Consider the following 24,337-nt stretch of genomic DNA (forward strand, 5'->3'; position numbering starts at 1 on the left):
ATATCAGGAAAATCATTTAATGGAAAGGTAGATAATGGCTAACTTAGTGGCCTGTTTGCTCTCAGACGTCTCAGCAACATCGGCCAACATTGCAGGGAACAAATGTTGAAATAAAACAAGAATTGTAAAGGGAAATCAGTAAATATTGTTTGCCCTGCTGCAATGTTTTCCACCTCCGCTCCACCTCTCCGGCTATGCTATATCTAGAGACAAGGGGAAATTAAATCTGAATCCTGTGAGTGAATCCTGTAATTGCTCTCCCATTGAGCTCATCCCGCAGTGGCTGCTTGTATAATACCAGCTGTTGCTGTATGGAGGATGATGGAGGGATGGGGAAGAATCGAAGCAAATATAAGAAAGGGAAAGAGTGGGTGTGCGCGCGCGTGTTTGTATTCTTTCTGTGCGTAGTCAGTATGGAGATGATGACACCCGGCAGACACAAATCAATAGTAACCCCTTAAGACGTCATCCATCTAACCATTTCCATCAGTCTCATTCTGTTTACTACCTGCCAATCAGTGAGGGTTTTATGCGCCTACGGTATGTGCTTTTATATCGGTGCATGTGCATAGGAGAGGGCTCATTAGATGTTTGATGAAATCAATAATATACACTCTGCAATGGCACCCTTCTTACAATTCTTCTTGCCCTTCGCTTCTGTTGCCCTTCACAAAACACAAGGATCAACTCTCAATATGTAAAAACAGTACATTCTCACAATGACAAGGCCAAGTAGTCACTCACTTACTCAGTCCCTCTCCAACACACAAACACAAGCTTGTATTTACCCCCTCCCAAAAAATAGAAACCCTCTGATTAGTATTCTTTGCCTGCTTTCGGTGACCCACTTTCTTAGAAGGATTTTTTATTTCTTCGTAATTTACTAGTGAAAGTGAGTGTTTGCTTATTCCCATCACTTCCTGATCCTCACTGCTTACACCCCGCCCCCCCTCCCCCCTCGCTCTGTGCAATGCTGTGGTTGTGCGTTTAACCAGCCGCCGGTAAAGCCAGCATACTGTAATTAGAGACACCCAGCAATATAATGGCTTATTATTGTGCTTTTAGGGTTAGGGGTTAGGGTTAGGGTTTCCCCCTTAAGGGGTTTCATACCCTCCCAGCAGACTTGTACAGTAATCCCCTCAGAATGTTAAATGGCTTCAAGGTCAGTAAATCTGTGTTCATCTTTGTAACTCACCAACAATATGGAATACTGATGGTTTCCATTTTTCATTTGAATACATTTGTGCTCTACAGAAAGCTCACATGTCCAGTCTTGAATCAAATGAAGATATTGATCTTCTCAAGTAAAATATTTTCAATTATATAATTGTTGTAGAAGACTTGATTTACCTTTGAACTTAAAATATTAAGCATGAATTCTTGAATGTTCTTTTTTATTTCATGAACAATAATCTCATTGTGTTTTGGTCTTTAGTTTTAATAGCTGCTTCAGAGTAGCCCGCCCACTGCAGCACGCTGGCTTGGAGTTTGAGAGCAAAGAGACTAATGGAAAGGCTGAGGTTGCTGGCTAAAACATACTTCAATTTCATACATCTTCCTGCTTGAATAAATGCTGATTAACAACTGAGCTCTAACAGCTCTATCAAATACATATTATATATATATATATATATATATATATATATGAATGCAGAGAATAATGTAATTTCTATTTTATTTCTCTTTTGTCCTTTTGTTTAAGTGTATACACTTTGTACGCAATCTCTGTTGCTACATACAGGCAACTGCTTTTCATGCTTAGCCACACTTCCTTCCACACAAATATTTTATGTTTCACAACAGTGGAGTCTGACGGTAAATTCTGTTTCTAATTCCATGTTTATCCCAGCTGTGGTTAGAGTTGGAAAAGCACCAAAACTGTTCTTCTCTGGACATTTTTATTACATTCTAAATATGTGCCTTTGTGTTTAGATACAAGATGGGATAATTAAAATGTCTTCTTTAATACCTCACATTTCAAGTCACTGGAGGCCGTCTTGTATAATTGAATTAGTAATAAAAAGGAAACATACCCCTGTATTAGATATGCATAAAGTAGGTGAATAATAATTAGAATTACAGTTCACCAGCAGGCAATTCTTAAACAATAGTGCAGTGATTGAAAACTGACACCAGCACTGTTCGAATGAACGCCGATTACAGGTTAGTTTATTAATATTTCAATTAATACTCGGTGCAGTCACAGCACAGTATGTTTTCTGAGAATATAAACAGTGGCTTAAACATGACACAGTTGCGCATAATTAACAAAGTAATCCAGTGTTTCCAGTTGCGTATCCAGGATTTGTAGCCGTGGTTCTGGAGGCTTTTAGTTTAGATGCCGGCCTTTTTGAGGCCTTTAATTAGCATAGGCTGATTATTTCTCACGGTGTATTATCTGAAGAGGCTCTGCTACCTGCAATGGCTTCACTGAATGTTTGCAGAGTAGCATGTGTATGTCGGTCTGCATCTTTCCCTCCGTGTCTCTACTCTTCAGCACTTCCTCTCCTCTCCTCTCTGATTCCCTCAACACAACAAGGAGGCCCCTCTGCTCTCGTCGTTTCTCGATCAGTCCCTCTTGTTTGCGCTTTTTCTCAAATCTTTTTTGACGTTTGTTCCTACTCCGTCCCCCCGCTTTGCTCCGGTTCTCTTCCTCCTTTTCTCTCCCTTTATCTCTATCCCATCGTCCCCTTCCGCCTCTGACTGACAGTGTTATAAATTGATTTTCAGCCCGGTGTGTTCCCTGTGTCTCTCTCTAGGCATTTCCCTTATTTAGCCTCAACCACTCCAGGGTATAGTCTAGACCACGGGCTGACTGCCAGTCAGAGGCAGTGTGGAGCAGTCTAATTCTTGGCTGACAAGCGTTGCTGACAGCAGGAACCAATGGGACGTTTCAAACATGCTTACCTCTCTTGCTCTGTCTCTCTCTATTCATTTTATCCTTTCCTCTCTCTCTTACTCCTCTCATTCTCCCCCTGTCTGCCCCCGCCACTCTTGATTTAGTAATTTTTTTTTTCTTCTTTTAGTTTGTCTTTCTTTCTGTCACTCTGTCAACCCCCCACCCTCACACACATCCACCACCTAAAGAAAATTAACAGATACTATCATTTTCGAGAGACATGCAGAGCACATTTCAATTGACTAAAACGGCGTTCATGCACACACATGCTTGTGCGCAAATACACACACACACACCTCATTTTGCCCCAAGAGTTTGAGTGCTGCCGTGATCTGAATATGGATTGGAGGTTTGTCTGTCTGCAATGGTTGATTGGTCAGTGTACTCCTCTGGGAAAGCCATCTTTTAATCATGAATGAGAGTCTGTGAGATTAGACGGAATAGCCCTTTAAGCAAATCTGGTATCACTGAGGCCCCCAGAGAGAGGCAGAGACAGAGAGAGAGAGGCAGATAGTTGAAAGAGAGACGAACTAAAGGAGAAGGAGAGAGATGGAAGAGAATTTAAATCATTTATCTCAGAGTTGGACTGGTGTAACGTCACTTCACTGCTGAGGATAAGAGTCATATTTTATATTACAGGATGTGTGGGGTGTACATTGCTGGCCCCCCAAGTAGGAGCAGGGGACGCCCAGCAACCTTGAGGGGTACCGCCGGTCCCATTAAAATGAAGAATAGTGTAATTTCGCTGTTTCCTCATTTAGAAGTCTGCACCATGTGGAAATGACTATATTGATCATCGGGTTCCCTGCGGAAAATGACAAGCATAGTGATTCATTTCACCCCACTCAGAATCATCGAGCTCAGATCAGGATGTGTGAAGTCACTTGATCTGATGGCAGACTTTTATTCATTTATATATGTATTTTGGTTTGGCTTAAATAATTTCCCATCATGTTCACTGTCTTTAAAGGCTCGAGGCTGGCGTCTGTAATCATATGTTGGCCTTCTGGCCGAGGACATACAGTGCAAGGCCGTAAGGCACAAGGGGCCGTAGTGTGGCACATCGGGAAGATAAATTGCAAACCGGAATCAATTCTGAGGGCTCGTCAGATGCAAAGACACTGCACACTTTACAATCCTCAGAGGAAGAATTTTACAATTCTGGAAAGTTTTACTGGCGGATAACATTTTCTCCTCCATCTTGATGCTTGCGAGGTGCCAGACTACCCTGTTTTTTATTTTCACAGCCCTCTGCGGCAGCTCCGCTGCTGCACCAGCAGGGAGGTATAGTTGAAGCTGATCTGGGACCTGCCTTTTTGGACCCAGAGAAATTGAGAAAGTCTCATTGCTGCCCAATCGCAGGCTTTACAGTATCCTGAAAAGGTCAAAAACTAAAAAACAGTCACTCACATTCATACCGGCCGGAAATTCAGAGCCTCAAGTGCACCTTGCCTGTTTGTGGAAAGACCACACAGAAAGGTCCAGGGACATCTGTAGTAGGAGCAGCGGTCCGCTTTAGATGATCTGCTATTTAAAGTCCTAAAACTAGCCACGGCTACATTTTTTGGAAACTTTACAGTAAGGTAAAAAGTGGAATTATGTGTGTTTTTTTTTTTTTTTGCCGCCATGTAATATCTAAGATGAGATATTACTTTGAGGAAAGAGATCAAACCTCTATTGCAGTCCAGGGTTCATTAAATCGACTCAATTCAACAAGCAGATTTTCTTCTTTGTCTTTAAGCTTCTTTTATCCAGGGAAGGTTTTGCTGAGCATGCACGCTCTTTTCCAACTAAACCCTATTCCTCATTAGTATCAGTGCATATTTTCACACCTGGGAGCCACCCAGCCCAACCGCACATCTTTTACTGCTTGCCAATTAGCATTTCTATTCAAGTCTTTGGGGTAAAACGCCTTGTGATACTCCACCCAAAGTCCTTTTAGTATTAAACACACAGCCCTGTATAGGCTCCACATGTACCTCTGGAAAGTGTGTAGCTGTCTTCTTTATAGAGGGCAGTGGCTTTAGTCATCTTGAATAAACTGCATTCATCAATACCATACAATAAATGTAAATGAGAGGCATGAATGCTATTTCAGTATATCGACACGTATGTAGTGAATAAGGTGTAAGTTAAGGTGTAGTGAATTGCAGGGAGGTCAGTGGGTTCATGGGACTGGTCAACTAGTAAAGGTCATTTCACAGAAAGCCACTGCGCTCTGAAACCTATTACTTCCAATCGCTTGTACACCGCCACAAACGGCTTTTCGCTGCGTCGAGCAAATCGTGGACGCTGCGATGTGCGCTGAACCCAGTGGCGAAAGGCTCTTGAGGTCAGGGTTTTAGAGCAGACTTTTCTTGTTTGTGTGTGTGTGTGTGTGTGTGTGTGTGTGAAATAATGCATGAGTTTGTGTGTATATCACTCTGAATCGGCGTGTACGAGCGCACGTGTGTTGGTGTGTACATCTGAGTGTGTGGGTCTGTATGAACCTCTGTGTGTGTATATGTGTTTGTGTGTGCCTGTCTTTCTGTGACCCTGTCTGGAAGTCTGTGTGTGTGTGTGCGCGTGCGTGTGTGTTGTGCGTGTGCGTGTGTGTGTGTGTGTGTGTTGTGCGTGTGTGCGTGTGTGTGTATGTGTGCGTGCAGAATGGCTGTCAGTTTCGGTCTGGTAGTCAGCATAATTAGAAGTCTCTATTTTCCCCGTCTCCCTCTCACTTTCTCTCTCTTTCTCTCTACTCCACCTCTGTTCCATCTCCCTTGCGTTTACTCACCCCTCTTCTCTTTTTATATTTCTCCATCTCTTTTTTTCACCCTCCCACACTGTCGCCTCTTCCCCTCTGAGTGATGACTTTTAAATCATCCTTTCATTCTCTGCGCTGTGATGAACGAGGGGAAATATGTCCTTTTCTGTTTATTCTGCTTTCCATCTCTGTCCTTCTTTCCCTGTTTCACACGTTATTCAACCCCACCCTGTGTCCTAGCTATTCAATTTAATGAAGTTACTTCATTTATACTAAGACACACTCCAATCTGTTGAGTTCAGATAAAATGGTGATGGACTCAGTCATATTTGCCTGTTTGTGCTGCAAATTGTGGGGTTCACCTGTTTCAAGTCAACAATTGTATGTTACACTTAAGTGCAAGTTTTAATTTGGTTTATGAAAGATCGTTGAGGTTGTTGGTGCTAAAGCAATCTTATAGTGGCATTCTTGGGGAAATAGAATTGCAAACAATCTCCACACACACACACTCACACACACAAACACACACACACGCACACACACACACACACACACACAACAAGGTTAGGCCTAAACTATATTGAGCATTAGAAAATCTATAAAAGGTATACAGAATATGTCAAAGTGAATACAAAAATACAAAAGTATCTGGTAGTAATACAAGACACAGACATAGAAATGTGATTATTCCATGTCACTATATGAAAAACATCCTATCAACAAGATATCTGTGAATTAATGGCCTGATTCCAGACACCAGGACAAGGTTGAGTACACTTGCAAAAACATACTTCAACCACTAGAGGGATGATTGTTAAAAAATCCTCATAATATACGTGGATCATAAAAGAAAGTAACAATCTTGTTTCCAATGCAGTATTGGATCACAAGGAACAAAATATGTATTAATACATGTTAAAGTTTTAAATGTAAAGTAGTGACTAACATTACAGAAAAGTATCAGATATCAGGTGTTTAAACATTTGACCTGATCCTGTTAATGTGATGAGCTGCAGTGAATTAATTACACTGTTTGCACAAATATTGTGTCCCTCACCCTGATCACAATATGACTGCCTGCATGTAACATTCACAAGAGAACTCAAGCCCGTAAATAATAGGAAGCATTTGTTGTTGTTGTTGTTGTTGTTGTTGTTGAAAGCAGTCTAAACAATTTAGCTTTTTACCATGTTACTCCATTACAACACAGTATTACCCCTGGGTTGTCAAAGTCACATTTTAGGAGTCCTACCTGGAGGTGCATTGTAGGTGCATATCTAAATCTCAGTTAACACCTCACTTGGAGCATTATCACTCTGATAAAAGTAAACATTGCATCTTATATAATGCTTAATTCGTAGCCTCTATACTGTATTATGTGACAGAAACAGGCTATTGTCTGAGGTCCTGTCTTTTTCCTGGCAGAACAATGGGTTAATCTCCGGTAATAAGGTTTTAGTGTGAGCTTAGTCCTGAATCGTGTCCTCATAATGCCTCTGCTTGAAGCACTGCTTCATGTCAACAGACTGGGTTACAACATCTTGATTGCAGCCACAAAGCAAGCAGTCATACAGTGTATGTGCCTCTGGGAAATATTAACAGCCATTGAGCAATACATGTCTTTCCTACAGATGGAGGTTTGCAAGATCACATGCTAATTAAAGAAAGAAATGCGATGTTATCGTCTATACAAGTATAAAAAAATCCAATAACTTGTCTTTAGAACCAGAGAAAAATGTGATTACCTCTTCAATACAAGCCATCTGAAACAAGGTATTGGTAAAATAGCATTATAAGCTACTGTATAGAAAGGTGTATTAACTCTATTTTGCCTTCCTTATAAAGTACACTTTTTAAAATGAAAACATTATATTAAATCAGTTTGATGATTAAATCATTCCGAGGCATTATCCTAACTGTCCTTAACTTGAGATAACATATCAAAGTATGTCTTCATGGTGGACAATGTTGTATGAAGACTCCATATCCAAAACAGACATAAACCATGGAGCAATAATTGAAAAGAGGGATTATATTCAAAACTTGTTTGAGTGTTATCATGGACATGCAGGAGTTGATACATCACAAAGGGTTTAATTTAAAAACATCAGATACATTAGATAGAGGTTCTGATAAGTCTTCCTTTTCTTTTCTTGTGAACCGCTGCTTCATGGAGCTTAAATCCCACTTACCTTTGATCGTAACATTGTGAACTATGTGGATCTATCCTTTCTGAACTGGGCCAAAAATGGCAGTTCAATAAGTTATTTTCTTGCTGTGCTGTGCACAATCTTGTTTTATGGAGCGTCTTAAAGAAGAGCTGGCAGTGGTATTTTCAGCCCTTTGTCTCCTTTTAAGGCAAATTGAATGAAGCAAAAAGTAATATGGATATGTATGTTGTGAGAATATATGACTGTCTCTGTCTAAGTTAGCTGTCTGTGTTTGTGCATATGTGTGCACTCTCATATGTCTCTGCCTGTCCCTCCATGTTCCTCAACATCTAAGCTCTGATTGGTTGTGAAGGGGCCGAGACACCGGCCCTTAATTGCAGCCCGGGCTGCCATTGGTCATTATATCTGTGTGATGGTCCTGGAATTCTCTGGGTAAATGAGGGTTGGACAAACACACACAGTCACACACACACACACACACACACACACACACACACACACACACACACACACACACATGCAATCTCCACACACACTCAGTTCTTTGGTTGGGGTTCTCTCTTGAATAATTGGTTGGAAAAGCATCCAGTGGGATCACCCTGCTGTCCCTGTGGCTCTGGCAGCCATGGTAAATAACAAGGCTCATGAACATGAAAGGCAGAGAGATGATCATCCTGATTTGAGCTTTTCACTCAGAGGAGATCAATTAAGGCTTCGGAGTGCGAGGACTTTAAACATACAGTGAGAGCAATTTCCAATTAAACACATGATACACAAAAGGCATACTGCTGCACATCAAAAGCCATTTTAGAGCTTTTGTATTGCTTATTTTTCTCTATTACCAGCAAAGTCAAATAAAAAAAGAAAAGTCAACATGCACAAAGGTACATTATAGTGATCTGCAACATCATTTGACAGCAAGAAGACACAGGATCAAGCCCTATATAACAGCAATGTTCTTCTCTGCTGTCCCTGAGCAGGATAAATCCTACCAGCTCCAATGGTTTCCACTCTGTGAGCTGACTCTGCAGTCTGAGTCTCCTCTGGGCCGGAAGAAGTGAAGAGTTTCTCCAGCCCGTATCGATAGAGCATCAAGAAACACAATAAAACTCTCTGGACAGACTTCACTCCTGGACACTCCAAGGTTCACCTAACACCTGTGGTGTGTTTGATATAAAAGGATGATTAAGATCAAAGGGAGAAGATAATGATGCTGATGTGAACCGGGAATCCCAAGGAGATCAATTACATTTACATTCTACAATTTAGGCATTTATCAGGCTCTGTAACCCGGAGAGATTTAGAATAAGTACAGCAGCAGAATTTGCTTTACCTCTAATGTATCAGTACAAGCAGCCTAAAAGTAAGTGCAAAGGATACAAACTAATTATACACACTGCTCATACTCCACATGAACAACCCTTTAATATGAGAATGTAGAGTTGTAACATAGCCACATAAGCTACTGGTTATTTTCTGTTGATATTGTACCTTTGGAGACAAAGTATTGTTCCTTCAACAGTTTATGGATCATTTTCTTCGCAATGCAGTGTGTCCTGCAATATTATCATAGAAACAGTAATCCATGCTTTGTGATGATTTATCGCGGGCGAGAATACAAGAGACTAAATGCAAACTAACTTAAGAAGAAGGATGATGATTGTAAACAAAGCCCTGGTACAGTGTCAGCCTCATAATGCACACTGAGGTGTTCAGATATTAAAAACAATGTAGTTAATTATAGCTTAGTTAACCAGCACTGAGACATGTTTTGAATGCTGGGCTCATATCTTATCTGGGCTCATATCTTATCTTAGGCAGAAGGAAGAAGTCAACAGGCAGTAACGCCGGTTGCAGTTGATGTAGTTGTTAGTCTGGCATGTCCTTCTCCTCTCTCACAATGAAGGGCCAACAGTAGCCTGTTAAGAACTAGTTGTATGTATTCTGTCCCTCCCTAAAGGATCCAATAACTGCCTCTGATGCTGCATAGTGTGTGCGTTGTGTCTTTTTTTCCATTCGAGTGGACACAGTGAATTCCAAATACAAACAAGTTGTTATGTCCTTCAGAGTCATGTCCAAAGGCATTGTTAAGGCTGACTGACACGGGCCTATTGTTGTCATGCATTTTGACATGTCAGTAATTGATTCGCAAAAAGAAAGAAATAGGCAGCTTTTGATCTTTTAGAGGCCCGCAGGGAGAATTCAAGAGAATGCTCTGGTCTTATTGATTTGGCCCATTAAGTCAGGTGGAAGGGGGTAGCTCAGTGGCAACTGAGTTTGGGTTCAAGCACCCTGTGCTGAATGTGAGCACCAGCTCCTGGGGGGCTGCTCTGAAACAGACTCTACCCTGTGCCCTCGCCGTGGGGGAGACTATTGAAAATAACAAGTTTCCCGAGCAGCACCACAAACTGCAGATCCATGGAGTGAAAAGACTCTCCGATAAAATGCTTGATTCAAAAGTGCTGGCTCTAGCTCCAGTGTATATTTCATTAATATGTAATCATACGACAGCATCAAAGAAATCAGGATGTATCGGACCCAAGCTGACCTACTTATCACTCTTGCTGATTTATGGCGTATTCCTACATTGATGTAAACTATCCATTTGCTTTAGAAGTAGACTGGCACTTGTTTAGCGCTGTTGCCTGTAAAATAAATGAGGAATAGTTAACCGTCGATATCGGAATGGGTCAGTAGGTTGGCGCTACTCTATCCAATTTATCGCAAATAAAAGTTGTACCTTTCGTACCATGTAGTGCCGTGGGCCCAGAGGGATACGGAGAAATAGTGTGTGTATGTGCATGAATGCTTTTTGTGTGTTTTGTGTGCGTGTGTTGTTAGTCAGTGACTGTCAAAACACAGCACGCGCTACAAGACACACAGACTAATGCTAACTACATGCACATGAATGCGTTATGGCGCACATATCATTTTCCTTCATTGACTCTGTACTTTAAACTCTCCTCTTGTCTACAGCACAGCAGCTGCGGTTTGCCTGCATTTCATGTAACCATTGTTAGAATCAATCAAACTATGTGAATCTAAATATGTAATGAAATGTTGTTTCTTTTCTTCCCTTTAGGTTTCATCTACACATGTGGTGGCACACTGAAAGGCCGAAATGGCAGTATAGAATCGCCAGGCTTTCCCTACGGCTACCCCAACGGGGCAAACTGCACCTGGGTCATTGTTGGGGAGGAAGGCAGTCGAATCCAGCTCATGTTCTTGTCATTTGCCATAGAAGAAGAATATGACTTCCTGTCATTGTATGATGGACACCCGCATCCTACTAACTTCAGGACCAGGTAGGACCAGTTATTGTTATAACTTAGTTTTTTTTTTGTGTAAAGAAGTGGTAAAAATATAGTTTTCAATTTTTCTTTTTTTTTGGCAGTAAGTAAGAACCACTTATACTAACTTTATTTAAACTACTTTCGAAGCAAATTATTTATCTTCAACTTTGTATAATCTCCATTAAAAAGAAGCACGGCAAACACAGCACAGATACCTGTTATGGCATATAGCCCATTGTTTATCATTAGATCACCAGTGAAATGCAGCCAGCTTTCAGTTCTTTAAGCTATGAGAAGGTACTCCTTTGTGCTTCTGCCAATTTACGAAGAGCTGTGATGAGCTAATGTGCTCACATGAACACAAATTAGGGATCATGAATTCAAAAGAAAACTGAAAACAAAAGGAACCAGATGGATGTACTGGTTAGACAAGTGAATACATGAATATAGATGCTCACTGTTTCAACAATTGTAGAAGATGATATGCTGGATTCAATACTATTGCTGCGGAACAAATGACCTTGCTTAGCAACAGGTTTCAGTGACATTACGGTTTCCCTTTTGTTATTGAACTATTTTATTCTCTCTCTCTCTCTCTCTCTATATATATATATATATATATATATATCTAAAAGTAAAGTTTTCAATGCAGCTCCTTCCAAATGGGAACCAAACATTACAGCCTATATGTTACATGTGCTGGCTATGGGTACAAAGAAAACATTTGGTCCAGTCTCAAAATGACTCAATACGATACTGATTGCTGTTGCGTTTGATCCTTTAATAAAGGCGTCTCTGTACGTGTAATCATGTGGAAGCAGCATCATGTAGAAATTAGATGTAAATGAGCTCTACATTTCGCTTTGGATCCTGTGGATGTGAGAATCCACCTGGAACTAATTTCTTGGAATCAATAATATCCAACTTGATACGAAGGAAGGCTCCACACAAGAGGCTCTCCTGCTGGCTCCTCTTCTTGAAGCCAAAGGCATATTCTACAGACAAGCCTTGGCTAGTTTGGGAGAGGGCTGCACAAACCCACGGAGGGAGTTCTGCTTATGGAACAGATCCATCCAACAAAAGTAAAGACATAGGAAAAAGATGCCAACTCTGTGCCCCACAAGATGTTAAGTTCATTTGCAGGTCACATGCAATGCAAACATAAAGCTCAACGGCAACCTTTGTCATAATACTCCAAAAGGCTTTATAATCTATATTATCATTGAGTTTTGTTTATATGCGATTGACTTCCACAGTTAATGGTTAGTTCACAAGAGAACTGTTACTTTGAGGTGGGCGGGGCCTTGTTGATGTGATCATGCATTTCAATGCACCAATCAGAGTTTAGCTCCATTTGAATCGGAATTTAATGACAGTTTTGGGAACGCAGATTCATGATGAAAGCAGATTAGCTTTTATTTTCGAACTGTAACTTAAATAATTTGCTTACAAATGGCGAACATTTTTCGAAAAAGATATTCTGAATAAAGTTTTTAGGGCTTTGACATTAAATAATATAGTTTTCTTATGCCTCATTCAGCCAACTTTTGTCCAGCATCACAAACGCGAAGAGACTATTCACTGTCTCCTCAAGATGACGTGTGTCTTTTATCTTGTCTTCTTGAATTGCATTGTCTTCCATTAAGTTCTGGCAAAGATCTGATTGCTTTCATTACATCAGGTGTGTGCGAGGGCACCATCACTGATGTAGTGCTAAGCCAGAAAACGTGGTTTGGTTCAGTTGAGGGAAGAGTATGTGGGACATGGCGAGATGAAATGAGTCCTCATTTGCTGAAAAGCTATTATCTCACTGTGAGGAATGAACCATGTTCCTTTGGTTCAATAGGCATAATTTCTAATCAGAAAGCTGCAATAATAAACCTTTCTCAGACAATCCAGTGGCATTTAGTGCTCAAATTGCCATTCCGAGTTAATTAAACAAGGAGGCAGAATAGAATTTAGTTAAATAAAGTAGGGTGACCATGATATTTTGTCGGGCGACTGTGGGTCAGTGGTTAGCATGCCCGTCTTTCAATCAAGGGGTTGGCAGTTCAATCCCCGCCGTAGTCGATGTGTCTTTGAGCAAGACACATAACCCTGCATTGCTCCCCGTAGCTGTGTATAATGTAAAGGGTTTTTTAGAGTATCTTGAAAAGCACTATATAAATTAAATGGATTATTATTATTATTTTCCCACTTTATACAACTTGTGATTCCCAAATCTGCAGGGGAGAGAGAGAGCAAACAGAGAAAAAGTGAAAGATGCCCTCTATGCTCTTATTGGTTGACTAGGATTTCCTGCTTATCTGAGATAAAAGGAAATGATGTGCTGTGTGAGTGTGTGCACAAATGCACTCATGTGCATATGGTGTGTGAGTGTGTGCATGTGTCTGTTTTTGGAAGATTTATGGTCTGCATAGCTACTATCGCCCTGCTAGTTAAGCCAAATTACCTCTGCTGTCTCATCCTCTCTCTCTGTCTCTCTTTCTCTCCTTCACACTAATACACATTCACTCACAGATTCACTCACAAGCATAAACACACACACACACACACACACACACACAAACACACACGTACTGGGACACAGGGCAAAATGGTGATTAAAAGGTTAGATTCATTAACAAGAAAATGATAATTATGGGGGGAGTCATTAATATGGATTGCACACACACACACACACACACACACACACACACACGTTTGTGCATGCATTACATTACACAAACAGAAAGACACACGCACTGATCTCTCTTTTGCAGTCATAAATGTAGCTGAAGGTCTTGTGTTTCTTTTAAAGATTGTTCAAATCACAGAGTCAGATGACTGACACTAACCTTTTCTGAACTCTAAAGCAGACTATTGTTTCCTAGATTTGAAACACAGAAACGCAGCAGTAAATCAAAGACATAATTCTGATCTTTTTTTTCACTTCATCAGCATTCAAGGATATGCTGCTGTTTTCATAAACAAGTAAAGAGCACCTCCCTTGATTGCTGCATTACTGCTCGAGCCACATTCCAGCATGCCATACATTTTCTAAAACTCTGTCTTTTAATTGGTAACATTGTTAAAGTGAATTTATTCCAAAAAACAAGGTACCCCATTTGGTAAATGGACCTGTACGTGTCATCATTCACCCATTCATACCCATTGATACACTGATGGGAGGAGCTAAGGTTCCACCTGCCCATCAAGAGTAACTAACGTTCAGACACCGAAGGCACAGCTATGGGAGCAATTTATGGGTTAAGTGTCTTGGGCTAGCAGAGCTGGGGATCAAACTGCCGATCCTTTGATTGAAGGTCGACCCTGCTCACCACTGAGCCACAGTCGCCCCATGTGGCATCTCAACCGCAAAGTTGGGAATACCTGGCATAAATATGAGCTAATAAATATGTAATTGTACTAACAATTCTTACAGAGAGAGTTTTCTTAATTAGATAGTTACATATTTTAATCAGGAGAATTAAACTATTTAATGCAACAGTTCCTCATTAAAATGACCTAAATTATAGAATTGATTGTGTTCTTTGTTGATCTCGTAACCACTATTGTAGTATATGGCTGGTCCAATGCAGTGTTAATGCCTCATTAGGAAGCATTAACAAAGGAAAAATTGAAGCAAGAGCCAAAGGAAGAAGACAGAGTGTGAGTACAAATCGATTTGGATTAATCAAAGGTACATAAATACCTAAGGTACATAGTACATAAGATACATTTAGCTAACCATCAAGACTGGAAACTGGACATTTTTTTTCTGGTCTTTGTGACCATGACAGCGACCTTTCACCAACCATACCAAAGTAGTTTTAGTCATCTAACCTTTATTAAATCATACTCCACTCTATGCACAGATAATATGATCAATTAAATCCCAAAACATTGTTGTTAAAGATAATCCGGGGTTTTGTAGATCTGTTTATTGTCATTATTCTGATTGGTGGGTAGCTTAGCAGACCTTTAAAATACCATAGTGATATCTGGACTTTGATTGTGTTAAATGGGCATTTATCACCTTATTTACTGTACCCAGCTCCTTACAGCTTGATGTTGGGGTTTGGACTGTTTACAAGAAGTGGACATAGTCATCGTAACATCACCCATTGGTTTGTGGACTGCCAAGAGTTTGGCATTTTGGCTTTTGCCAACTTGGTTTTTGGTCGTTGCCATCTTATATTTTGTTCTAAGATACTCAAATTGGTGTAAATAAGTACAACCAAAAGCTGAATAAGACCTTTGGAAGTGATAACAATGTTGTAATAAACTTTCATGAAGTTAAAATACACTGCTAAAGGGTTAAAGTTCTTAGAATACTCCGCGTTGTCCAAGTGTTTTCAACTCTTTGACATCCTTGCCAGTTTATGCCAGTTTGAAGATGAGTTTATAGCTGCTTGGGCACCAGGATAATCCAATAATCCATCCATAACTGTGATTCTATTGTGCATGTTAATATACTCATTAACAGTAACGACAGAGTCACAAAGAGAGATGAATACGAAAACATGAAAATGGGTGACAGAGAGGCAAAGTTAAGAGGCAAGACAGAGTGTGTTTGTATCTAATCATTTTTTAATTATATTGAGGTGTGCTAGATTTATCCAGAGAGACCCTTAAACAGACAGTGTGACATTTTCCAAATTAAATCTGTTAATTGTCGTCATTGGGCATCCGTCACACTATGTTGTTGGCTCTTCAGCTTCTGGTTATCCTTTGGTTTGAACATCTATTCATTTTTCAATTAATGGAAAGGCCAGTTCAGTTTTTTCCTTTCTGATAATTTGTGCTTAACAAAGCTGCACTTCAGAATGTCAAGGTAATTCATGTCAACAGCTTTAATAAACGCTTAAAAAAGCTTATATTAGAAGTGCAACACAGGTATTGGCTTTTGTCATGCCTAGTCAGTGTGTCTGTTAATTAATCAGATTATTTTTGTAATATATTCATTTTGGAAGAACAATGGTTGAACCATTGCTTTTTATTCATTTCTTGTGAGGCTGACAAAAAAGCACGGTGTCCTGGTTTGGTGAAAATTGACACTAAGTCCTTTCCATTACACAGCTTTCCGTTGTCGCCTCAGTTGCTTTTGTCCTGTCACCATGAGTATCTGTAGCCGGTGTCATAAGCTGCAATATGAAATGACTGGCTTCCTGTCACTCACTGATATTTTGCCATAGTAAACGTGAACGGCTGGTAAGGTCGCGGGACATAAATTGTTGGAGTAGAAGACGTGAGTGGGACAACAAGTAGACCTCAGAGAATTGAACAGCTCTCTGAGAATTAACAATGTGTGAGCGCCAAGAGAGTATCTGAAACATGTTGGGCATGGATGGATAGATGGATGAAATGCAAGTACTAAGCGATGGCAGAAACCGTACATGTCTTTCTTTGCCAGACTTTAAGGATTAAAATAGGAAATTTCCAGATAGAGGATTTTATCCTGATGGTGTGTGGCACTGACGCCATGTTGGTTACTGTCAAAGACTTTGACAAAAGCTCAAATGCTAATATGTCAATGCTGTCGATATGCAAAATAAAGTCTAAATGCAATGACTTTTCGTAAATGCAACAGTAAGTGGGTCACATAATTCTGAAATAAAGTCATAATGGGAGTTTTGGAAAAAGATAAATCAATTAACTAGACACCATGGAGTGCCTTAGATGAATAATTGAGAGCAATTCAAATACTTTGAATACACCACTTATTGAAATCCTACATTTGGACTCTTTTGTGAAAAACACCAACCTTACCAGCCAAAATCAGGTCCACGTTAAAAAAAAAAAATATCCACGATATGCTTCGATGAGGAGGTATCTTCAGCCCACATTTGAACTAAACACCAAATCAAGACTGCTTGAAAAAATGTAATGAATTCACACATTTAAGGTAGAAGTAGGATTAACGCATATAGGGTTTGGTAAAGTGAGAGGAATATGCTAAAGGCCGTAATGAAACTAATGCTAAAAGAATGAATGAATATTGCAGGAATTACTGTATTGTTTTGCATAGAGATGTACCTTCATTTACTTGTTGGTCTTCATGCATTCAAATTCAAAGATATGTGTAGACTTTAGGTTCCATTATAAGTCATGACTCAACTTGTGCACTACCGATGTAAGAAAGAAACTGTAAAGTTGGGCTCCCAAAAGCAGCTACTGAAGTTTTATGAGATCACTACATGAATATTTGATCAATGCAATTTGTCAATCCGTCCATTCCATCCAGTTGATACATTTGTTTTGTGCAAGCAAATCTGTTGTTAAACCATTTACTAAAGTAAAACTAGGTTTGTGTGGATGCCTGCCAACAGACTGCCTGGGTTCGATCTGGATAATCTCAGACTGTAATCATTAGAAATGTGGTTAGGATGTCTGGGTTACATTTATATAGTGGTCAAAAGCACAGAAGGACTTGAATGTCATTAACTGGTTTGTTTGTGGTTTCAGAGAAATTCAAAGGTCTGAATAATTAATATTGAAAAATACCTCACAGTAAGAATTCACCATTTCATATCAGTCTTCATATGACATTAATCTCTAAAGTCCTGATGCGAGTCAACCACTCATTGTTGTTTGTTGTTCACACTTTCTTCCAAGGATTATATGTCTTGGAGAATAACATTGAACTTTATTATATTATTATATCTATTTATAAATATTGCTGTATACAACAATAGTTTTTATAGTCTGGAAAAAATGACCATGTGTAGACGAACTAACCTCTGAGCAAGAATTTAAAGGAGACAAGCAAGTGAGAACAAGGAGGTCATTGTTTACAACGCCTTTGTCTACAATTATATTGTTATGTATGTTTTTTTCTCCTTTAAAAAAAAATTGTATTCAAAGTATACACAAAATACTGTAACATTTGGTTAATACTGAATTATGTTGAGATGCAAAAAATTATGATTAGAATGGGTAAACTAATGTAAGAGGATAATATTTCATCAATTACATATTGTAGAGATTTCTAGAAATGATATCTCCTGAATGTAGCATACACATTGCAGCTTTTTTATGCCAATACTTGGGCAGATTCAGGTATGACAGATGTATCCTGGCAGGAGGATTAATAATTAATTAATGTATTAATTCTAGCAAGTTATATTCATGTATAATATATGTGTGTCTATAATACTCGTTGTATACTTATTAGCAAGCTTTTGGTATATAACTGCTATTGCGTCCAATGCTATTTCTGTGTTTATTATTAATATTTGCTCACACTATCTAATGTCAACCTACTGGCTATCGGCTTGTTAAGTTGCCTTGTCTTTAATGGACTCTGAAAGAACTGTTGCTGTTGTTTTACTCTGGACCAAGAAGCATAGTGCAATGCGACGTTATGCTAATATTACCCCACCGACAGACTGCATGAATGTCCTGTTGATATTCCCCAAAAAATAAAAGCTCGCAAACATTGGCAAATAACAAACATCTTTGGAGAGCTTCTTTGGAGAGGGGAAACGGTCCAAATGAGGAGACAGAAGAAGAAGAGCCTATGACTTCCAAGAAAAAGAAAGCTGCATTTAAAAGATAATATCCCGAGTCCTACTTAAGACGGGTTCATCGCTACAGCTGATTCTCACGCGCCCGCTCTGCATAATATGGTCACACACTTCAGTGTTTTCATTTATCATGTGTTTTATTAACAGTCGATGTGTTGAATTGTAGTGATATCTTCAGAATGCACTTTAAGATAATGAACTCAAACTTGTATACAACTTTGCTCTGATACAGCATATCTGGAAACGGAATACGTTGAAGAGGATTTGTAGTAGCAGATACTGTTCTTATCGTGCGGAAAATGTGAGGGTTTGATTTTAATGCGTCGGTTTTTGCTTTGGTTAGTCAGTTATGTTCAACGGAAACCAGTCATTGTGTGCTTGATTTATGTATGACCGTAGTTAAAAAGTATGGTAGCTACAGTATGACAAAAGAAAAAACATATACTGGCTAATTCATTCATTCTCTCATATTCCTGCCCTGACCCAGTTTGCATCTGCAATCCTCATGAAACCCTCATCCCACTACACACACAGAGAAATGCACAGAAGCAAAGACAGACCCATACACATAGTCAGAACCTCATGAATACTCAAACACACACACACACACACACATACAGATAGACTCCTGTACACACTGGCACAGAAGGAAAACGTGCACTAATACAAGAAACGTGGGAAACGGCAGAGTGTGATGGGTTTGAAAAAAGGCTAATATGGTCTTTGATGTTAGGACAATATTCCCGAGCCAAATTGAGTATTTTTTGGGGGGGAAAAGAGCTATAGATGTATATGGAGATGTATGTACGTGTGTGTGAGACTGCGCGAGAGGTTTGTGAGAGTTTGAACCAAGGTGTGTTTACCCCTGAGGTAATGGTATTTCATCTCTTCCTGCATCAGTTCTGCCCTGTAGGGGGTAAGAGGTGTGTGTGCGTATGTGTGTTTGTTAGATGATCCAAATAGCTTTGCTCAGGTTAAAAAGACAGGAAGGAAGAGACATTCTTTTCTTCTTTGTATCCCTGCATGCTCTTGAGTATGAGGCTCAGACCAGCGTTTCTTGCTTAAAAATCTGAATTAATTTATATTTGCCTGTGCACAAAATATTTCTTTGTGACATTGTTGAGAAATGAAACATAATTAAGTGACTGCTGTAAGAACATAGTATGCCACCCAGTACCAAGGGAACTGCATACCAGGCAATGTTTATTGGCATGTGACATACGTCATAAAGTTAGTGCATTAAAGTGTGCATACAGCATCTACACAAACACACGTACATACATGCTTCCTGCAGGCATTGAATTCATTCATCGAACAATAAGTTATACATAATTCAAATTAAATCTATCTTTCGCAGGTTTTTACAGATGGTAAGATTTTATGAAAAGTTTCTTTCTGACGTTGAAAATAAAAAATCTCAAACTAATTGGTAAAAAATTTACCAAATTCCTGCTTGCATTCACGTCTCAGAAATCGGAATAACAACCCACAAATTGTCTTTGTGGCTGGGATGCTAGCAGCAGATGCAGCATGGCTGAACCGTTACCAGGCAATGTTTACAAGGCTCAGTGTATTGTGTGCACTATGTTTTTCAAACTCGGCATGATCCGAATCCCACATGCAGAGGGAGAAACACACCTGCCAAGTCAACCTGCCAACAGACACCACATATATGTTCTGCCCAATTTTCCACCACGTCTCCACCTCCATCTCTCAGGAAACAGAAACAGATCTACGGACAACCTACTCCTTGTGATGTTGTGGTTTTTACTTCAATTTTGAGCTTGCATTGCATTTCAAGTACCATTAAAAAGCCGTTAAAAGTCTTAAGGGGTCGGCTGTAGCTCATGGGGGAGAGTGGTCGTCCCGTAACCACAAGGCACCCGGTTCGATCCCCGCTCTCCCCATAGTTGCATGCCGAAGAGTCCTTGAGCAAGACACTGAACCCCCAGTTGCTCTCCGGGCGCTTCACTGCAGCCCACTGCTCCTTAATAACTAAGGATGGGTTATATGCGGAGAAGAATTTCCTCATGGGGATCAATAAAAGTCTATATTTCTTTCTTTCTTAAGTCAAATTGCCTTAAGCTGTAGGAACCCTGTATTTATCGCTTGTTAGATATTCCTTTGAATCAACATAGCTAATAGAACATTTGTGAAGATCTACATGAATTATACCAGATAGCAATAGTCCATTTGGGCTGAATACAAAAAAAACTTGCTAAAAACAAATAAACCCTGTCTGGAAAAGTGTCTTGCTGCACCACTTGTATTGCCGTAAACCACATTTTGACAGAATGGGTGGCGATCGGGTGTTCAAATCATTGTAATGACCTCAGCAAGAAAACTTTGAGGAGAGAATGGAGCTTTGATTTGTGCATAATAGCTAAGCCTTGCACAGTGGACAGGGAAATGCTCTGGATGTGATTGTATTTGTGCTTCGCATAGGGATGCTTTCATTGGACGTTGCAAAGCAAATATTAGCCATTTGGGAAATTAGTCATATTTCTTTTATTATTGGGAATGCTGTACTTTGAAAAAAGGGCATATTACATTAGATTTGTGGCTCTACAGGGAGGCAGTAAGACTACAAACACTTTTTCTTAAATGTAGTTTTTTTTACCCCCTCAACAATACCTTGTTAATAAATACGATATCTTTTTCATGTCAAATCACATAAACTCAAAGAAAGAGAATAAACAGTTACGTGTTCATTGAAATATAATTCCCTGATGGATTTAGCTTATCCATAATAACACCTTTTCTTCCAGTTACTTAATTTTTCTGTTTCTCATTTTGGGGTTTTCTCTATCACTGTCTGTATCTCTGTATCTCCGACCTTAAGCTTTCAGTTCATCCCCACTCTTGCCTTGATATACGTGCGGTTACTGGTATCATCTCTTTCTCACAATCTGTCTCAGTCTTTCTGTCAATGTCTGCCGTTTTCTGAACGGTTAAAAATTCTCTTTTTCATCTCTCTGTTCTTTAATTGCTGTCTCTCAAGCCCTTTCTGTGTCTCTCTTTTCACAATATTAATTCAACTCCCCTCTCCCCACCCCATCTGTTTCTTTCTCAATTATTCCGATAAATGACATTAATTCAGGACTGATAACCAGCTCCGTTCTTTTCAGCTCAGCATGGCACAGATGATAATTATAATCATTACAATACCTTTAACAGAGCGGTACAATATTCAGGAGTCAAATCCCCTGGTGAAATATCTCTCTTGAGTCTTTGGAGCTCCTGTTCTTTGTGTCATATTGTGGCAACTGTAGTCCGTAGAGATTATGGCTGCATGCATTTAATACACCTGAGACTTGTGTTAATTGATTTTTTTTCTGTTCAGTCTTCTGAGAGAAAGGGTGCGTCTCTTCACATAATGTGCAATGACCTATCCATTACAATGGCTGGATTTAACACTAACTACCTATCAGTGCTTATTGAAGGAGAAACGTCTACTTCCGATTACATGTGCTCATCCATATCTAATTATTTACTCAACCTTAATGCTAAGCACCTTTTGAGAAGAGTGAGCTAGATTTTGAAAGAACCCATCATAAACAATCCCAGCCCCTCCCTGAAGGCCCCCCTCCATAGCCACTCCCTCAAAACACAATAATGTGCATTGCCTGTCTCCTGCTGGAGGACGAGTCAACAAGAGAAGGTTTGACTGAGGAGCGCAGCCATAAGACGTGTAGTAATCACCTATTGCTTTGTGAACTATCGTTTTGAAGCCTCAAAATCAGCAAACCAGAAGTCAGGGTTCTTCCTGGCGCAACATGATGCGGCGGCGGTACTCTCCTTATCATTTGCAAAAACGTGCATGTGTACCGTCCTGGAGCCTGAATGGTCAAAGTGCTGAATTGTGGTTGTTATATTGTTTCAGGGTTTATTATTATATATCTCAACGTGTCGTGTTTTCAGATGTTTTGCAATGTGACTAATATAATGTTCAACAGATGCCTTTTGAAATCAGTTAAATTAATTTAATTAATCAATCAGTTTTAATTCAAGGGAATTTAATTCAAGGGAATTTGGTCAATCATGGTTAATTCAAATGTATTCTAAAATGTTCTGGGAAGTCAAGTCCAAACCAGACGGCTCATTTCTCTACTTTGGCCGTTTCGGTTGGATCGGTGTGATGCCGCTGCTGTTTATAAATAACAGTGAATGGTTGTTAGAGAATTGTGTTAATACACCCGTCGGACCTGTCAATCATAAGGTAGCCATGATTTTGGGAAGCATATCTCTCTATAATATCTTCATTAAAGATTTCAATTGTAGCTTGTTTAAAAAATGGTGCTACATTATACAATGACATAGCCAGTTTGTGAAAATATTAATAATTTAGAATAATCTGTAAATTAATCGAGATTAATTGAAAATGAATCGTTCGTTGCAGCCATATTAACATATGATCTGTTTGTATTGTTCTTTCTCCAACATTCGGGCAAAGAATGTCCCTTAAAATAAGTCATGACTGAGCGCAGTGTTTTTTGTTGGCAATACAAGAATTTACTTAGAAATACAAAGATGAGCACCTGCCGTTTTCCGTTTATAAATATTCATATGGACTTTGCATAATGTGAGCAAGGTGGGCACAAACACTTATGGCAATTTGCACATTGTGAAATATTGTGCTTGCCATACAAATCTAATTGTGGCAATAAACAAGGCAATTGTGAGTGTGAGTGTGTGTGTGTGTGTGTGTGTGTGTGTGTGGTTAGAAGTAATGTTTTCCAGAAGAAAAAAAAAATTAAGTCATAATCTAATCAGAGTTTTCTTGGCAAAAGCAACAAGCCTTTGTGATTAAAGCAGCAACACGTTGGCAATTCTTTGGGCGCTGTTACAGCATCAGAGGTTGACACATGTTCTTGGACAGTGCTGCTTTAATGTAGGTTGCATGAGACTCGAGGTCATACTGACAGTGGAGTCCTTACTCTATGGATTTGTAAATGGATTTGAGACAATAGAGTGCTTAGATTGTCTTGCGTTAGATCTTTTACTTAAATGTGGACTACTGATACACCAAATAAATGGACTTTGATTATGTGTGCTAAACCTGGAAAGCTGTGCATGGCCCCTTTGAGACCCACTTAGTCCTGGGTCATGGCTGGTTCTTCTTAACCCTGTTTGTTTTGGATAGCAGGCTAATGACAACCAGGGCGGCGTAACAAGTCTGCCAATATAGCTTGGATGACACTCCTGTCTGGTAATATTGACAGTCCTGTGTGTGTGTGTGTGTGTGTGTGAGAGAGAAGTTCCAGTAATCCCAGTGGTTAAGCTGGTAATCCCCTCAAGCTGCCCATTAGCCCCTTGACACATACATACACACTAACTCACACATCTTTCCCAGAGCAGTCACCTGAGTGTCGGGCGGACTGTTCCTCAGGGAGGGATCACTGTGATCAGCCACAGAGCTGGCCCACTGCCCCTGGAGGGTAGAGAGGAGACACTGCCTGGCATTACATACAGATTTAAGAGAGGGAGACACAGGCAGGACGGGAGATGAAGAAATAAACATTACAAGGGATGGTGAGAGGGAAAGAGGCCAGATTGAGACAGCTGGAGGGAGTAGAGGAGGGGAGTAAACTAGAAAGGGGTATACAGAGTGTGTAAGAACACAGAAGAGAAACAGATTAAGGAAAAAGGAAAAGTTTAAGTTTGTTTTCTGTCTCATTGTGCTTGCGGAATTGGCCTCTGCATTGAATGTTGTTATCTAGAGAAGT

The 24,337-nt window shown here is 39.7% G+C and overlaps 1 protein-coding gene across 1 annotated transcript in view; it reads left to right on the forward strand.

The window, feature by feature from the left end:
* The window catches only part of csmd3b (CUB and Sushi multiple domains 3b), a 303,941-nt gene that overhangs the window by 60,094 nt on the left and 219,510 nt on the right, over positions 1 to 24,337 (forward strand). The window contains 1 exon segment of the mRNA XM_034544984.1: positions 10,893 to 11,115. Coding sequence (XP_034400875.1) covers positions 10,893 to 11,115 — 223 coding nt within the window.

Source organism: Cyclopterus lumpus, chromosome 11 (assembly GCF_009769545.1).
Source record: "Cyclopterus lumpus isolate fCycLum1 chromosome 11, fCycLum1.pri, whole genome shotgun sequence".
NCBI lineage: Eukaryota > Metazoa > Chordata > Actinopteri > Perciformes > Cyclopteridae > Cyclopterus > Cyclopterus lumpus.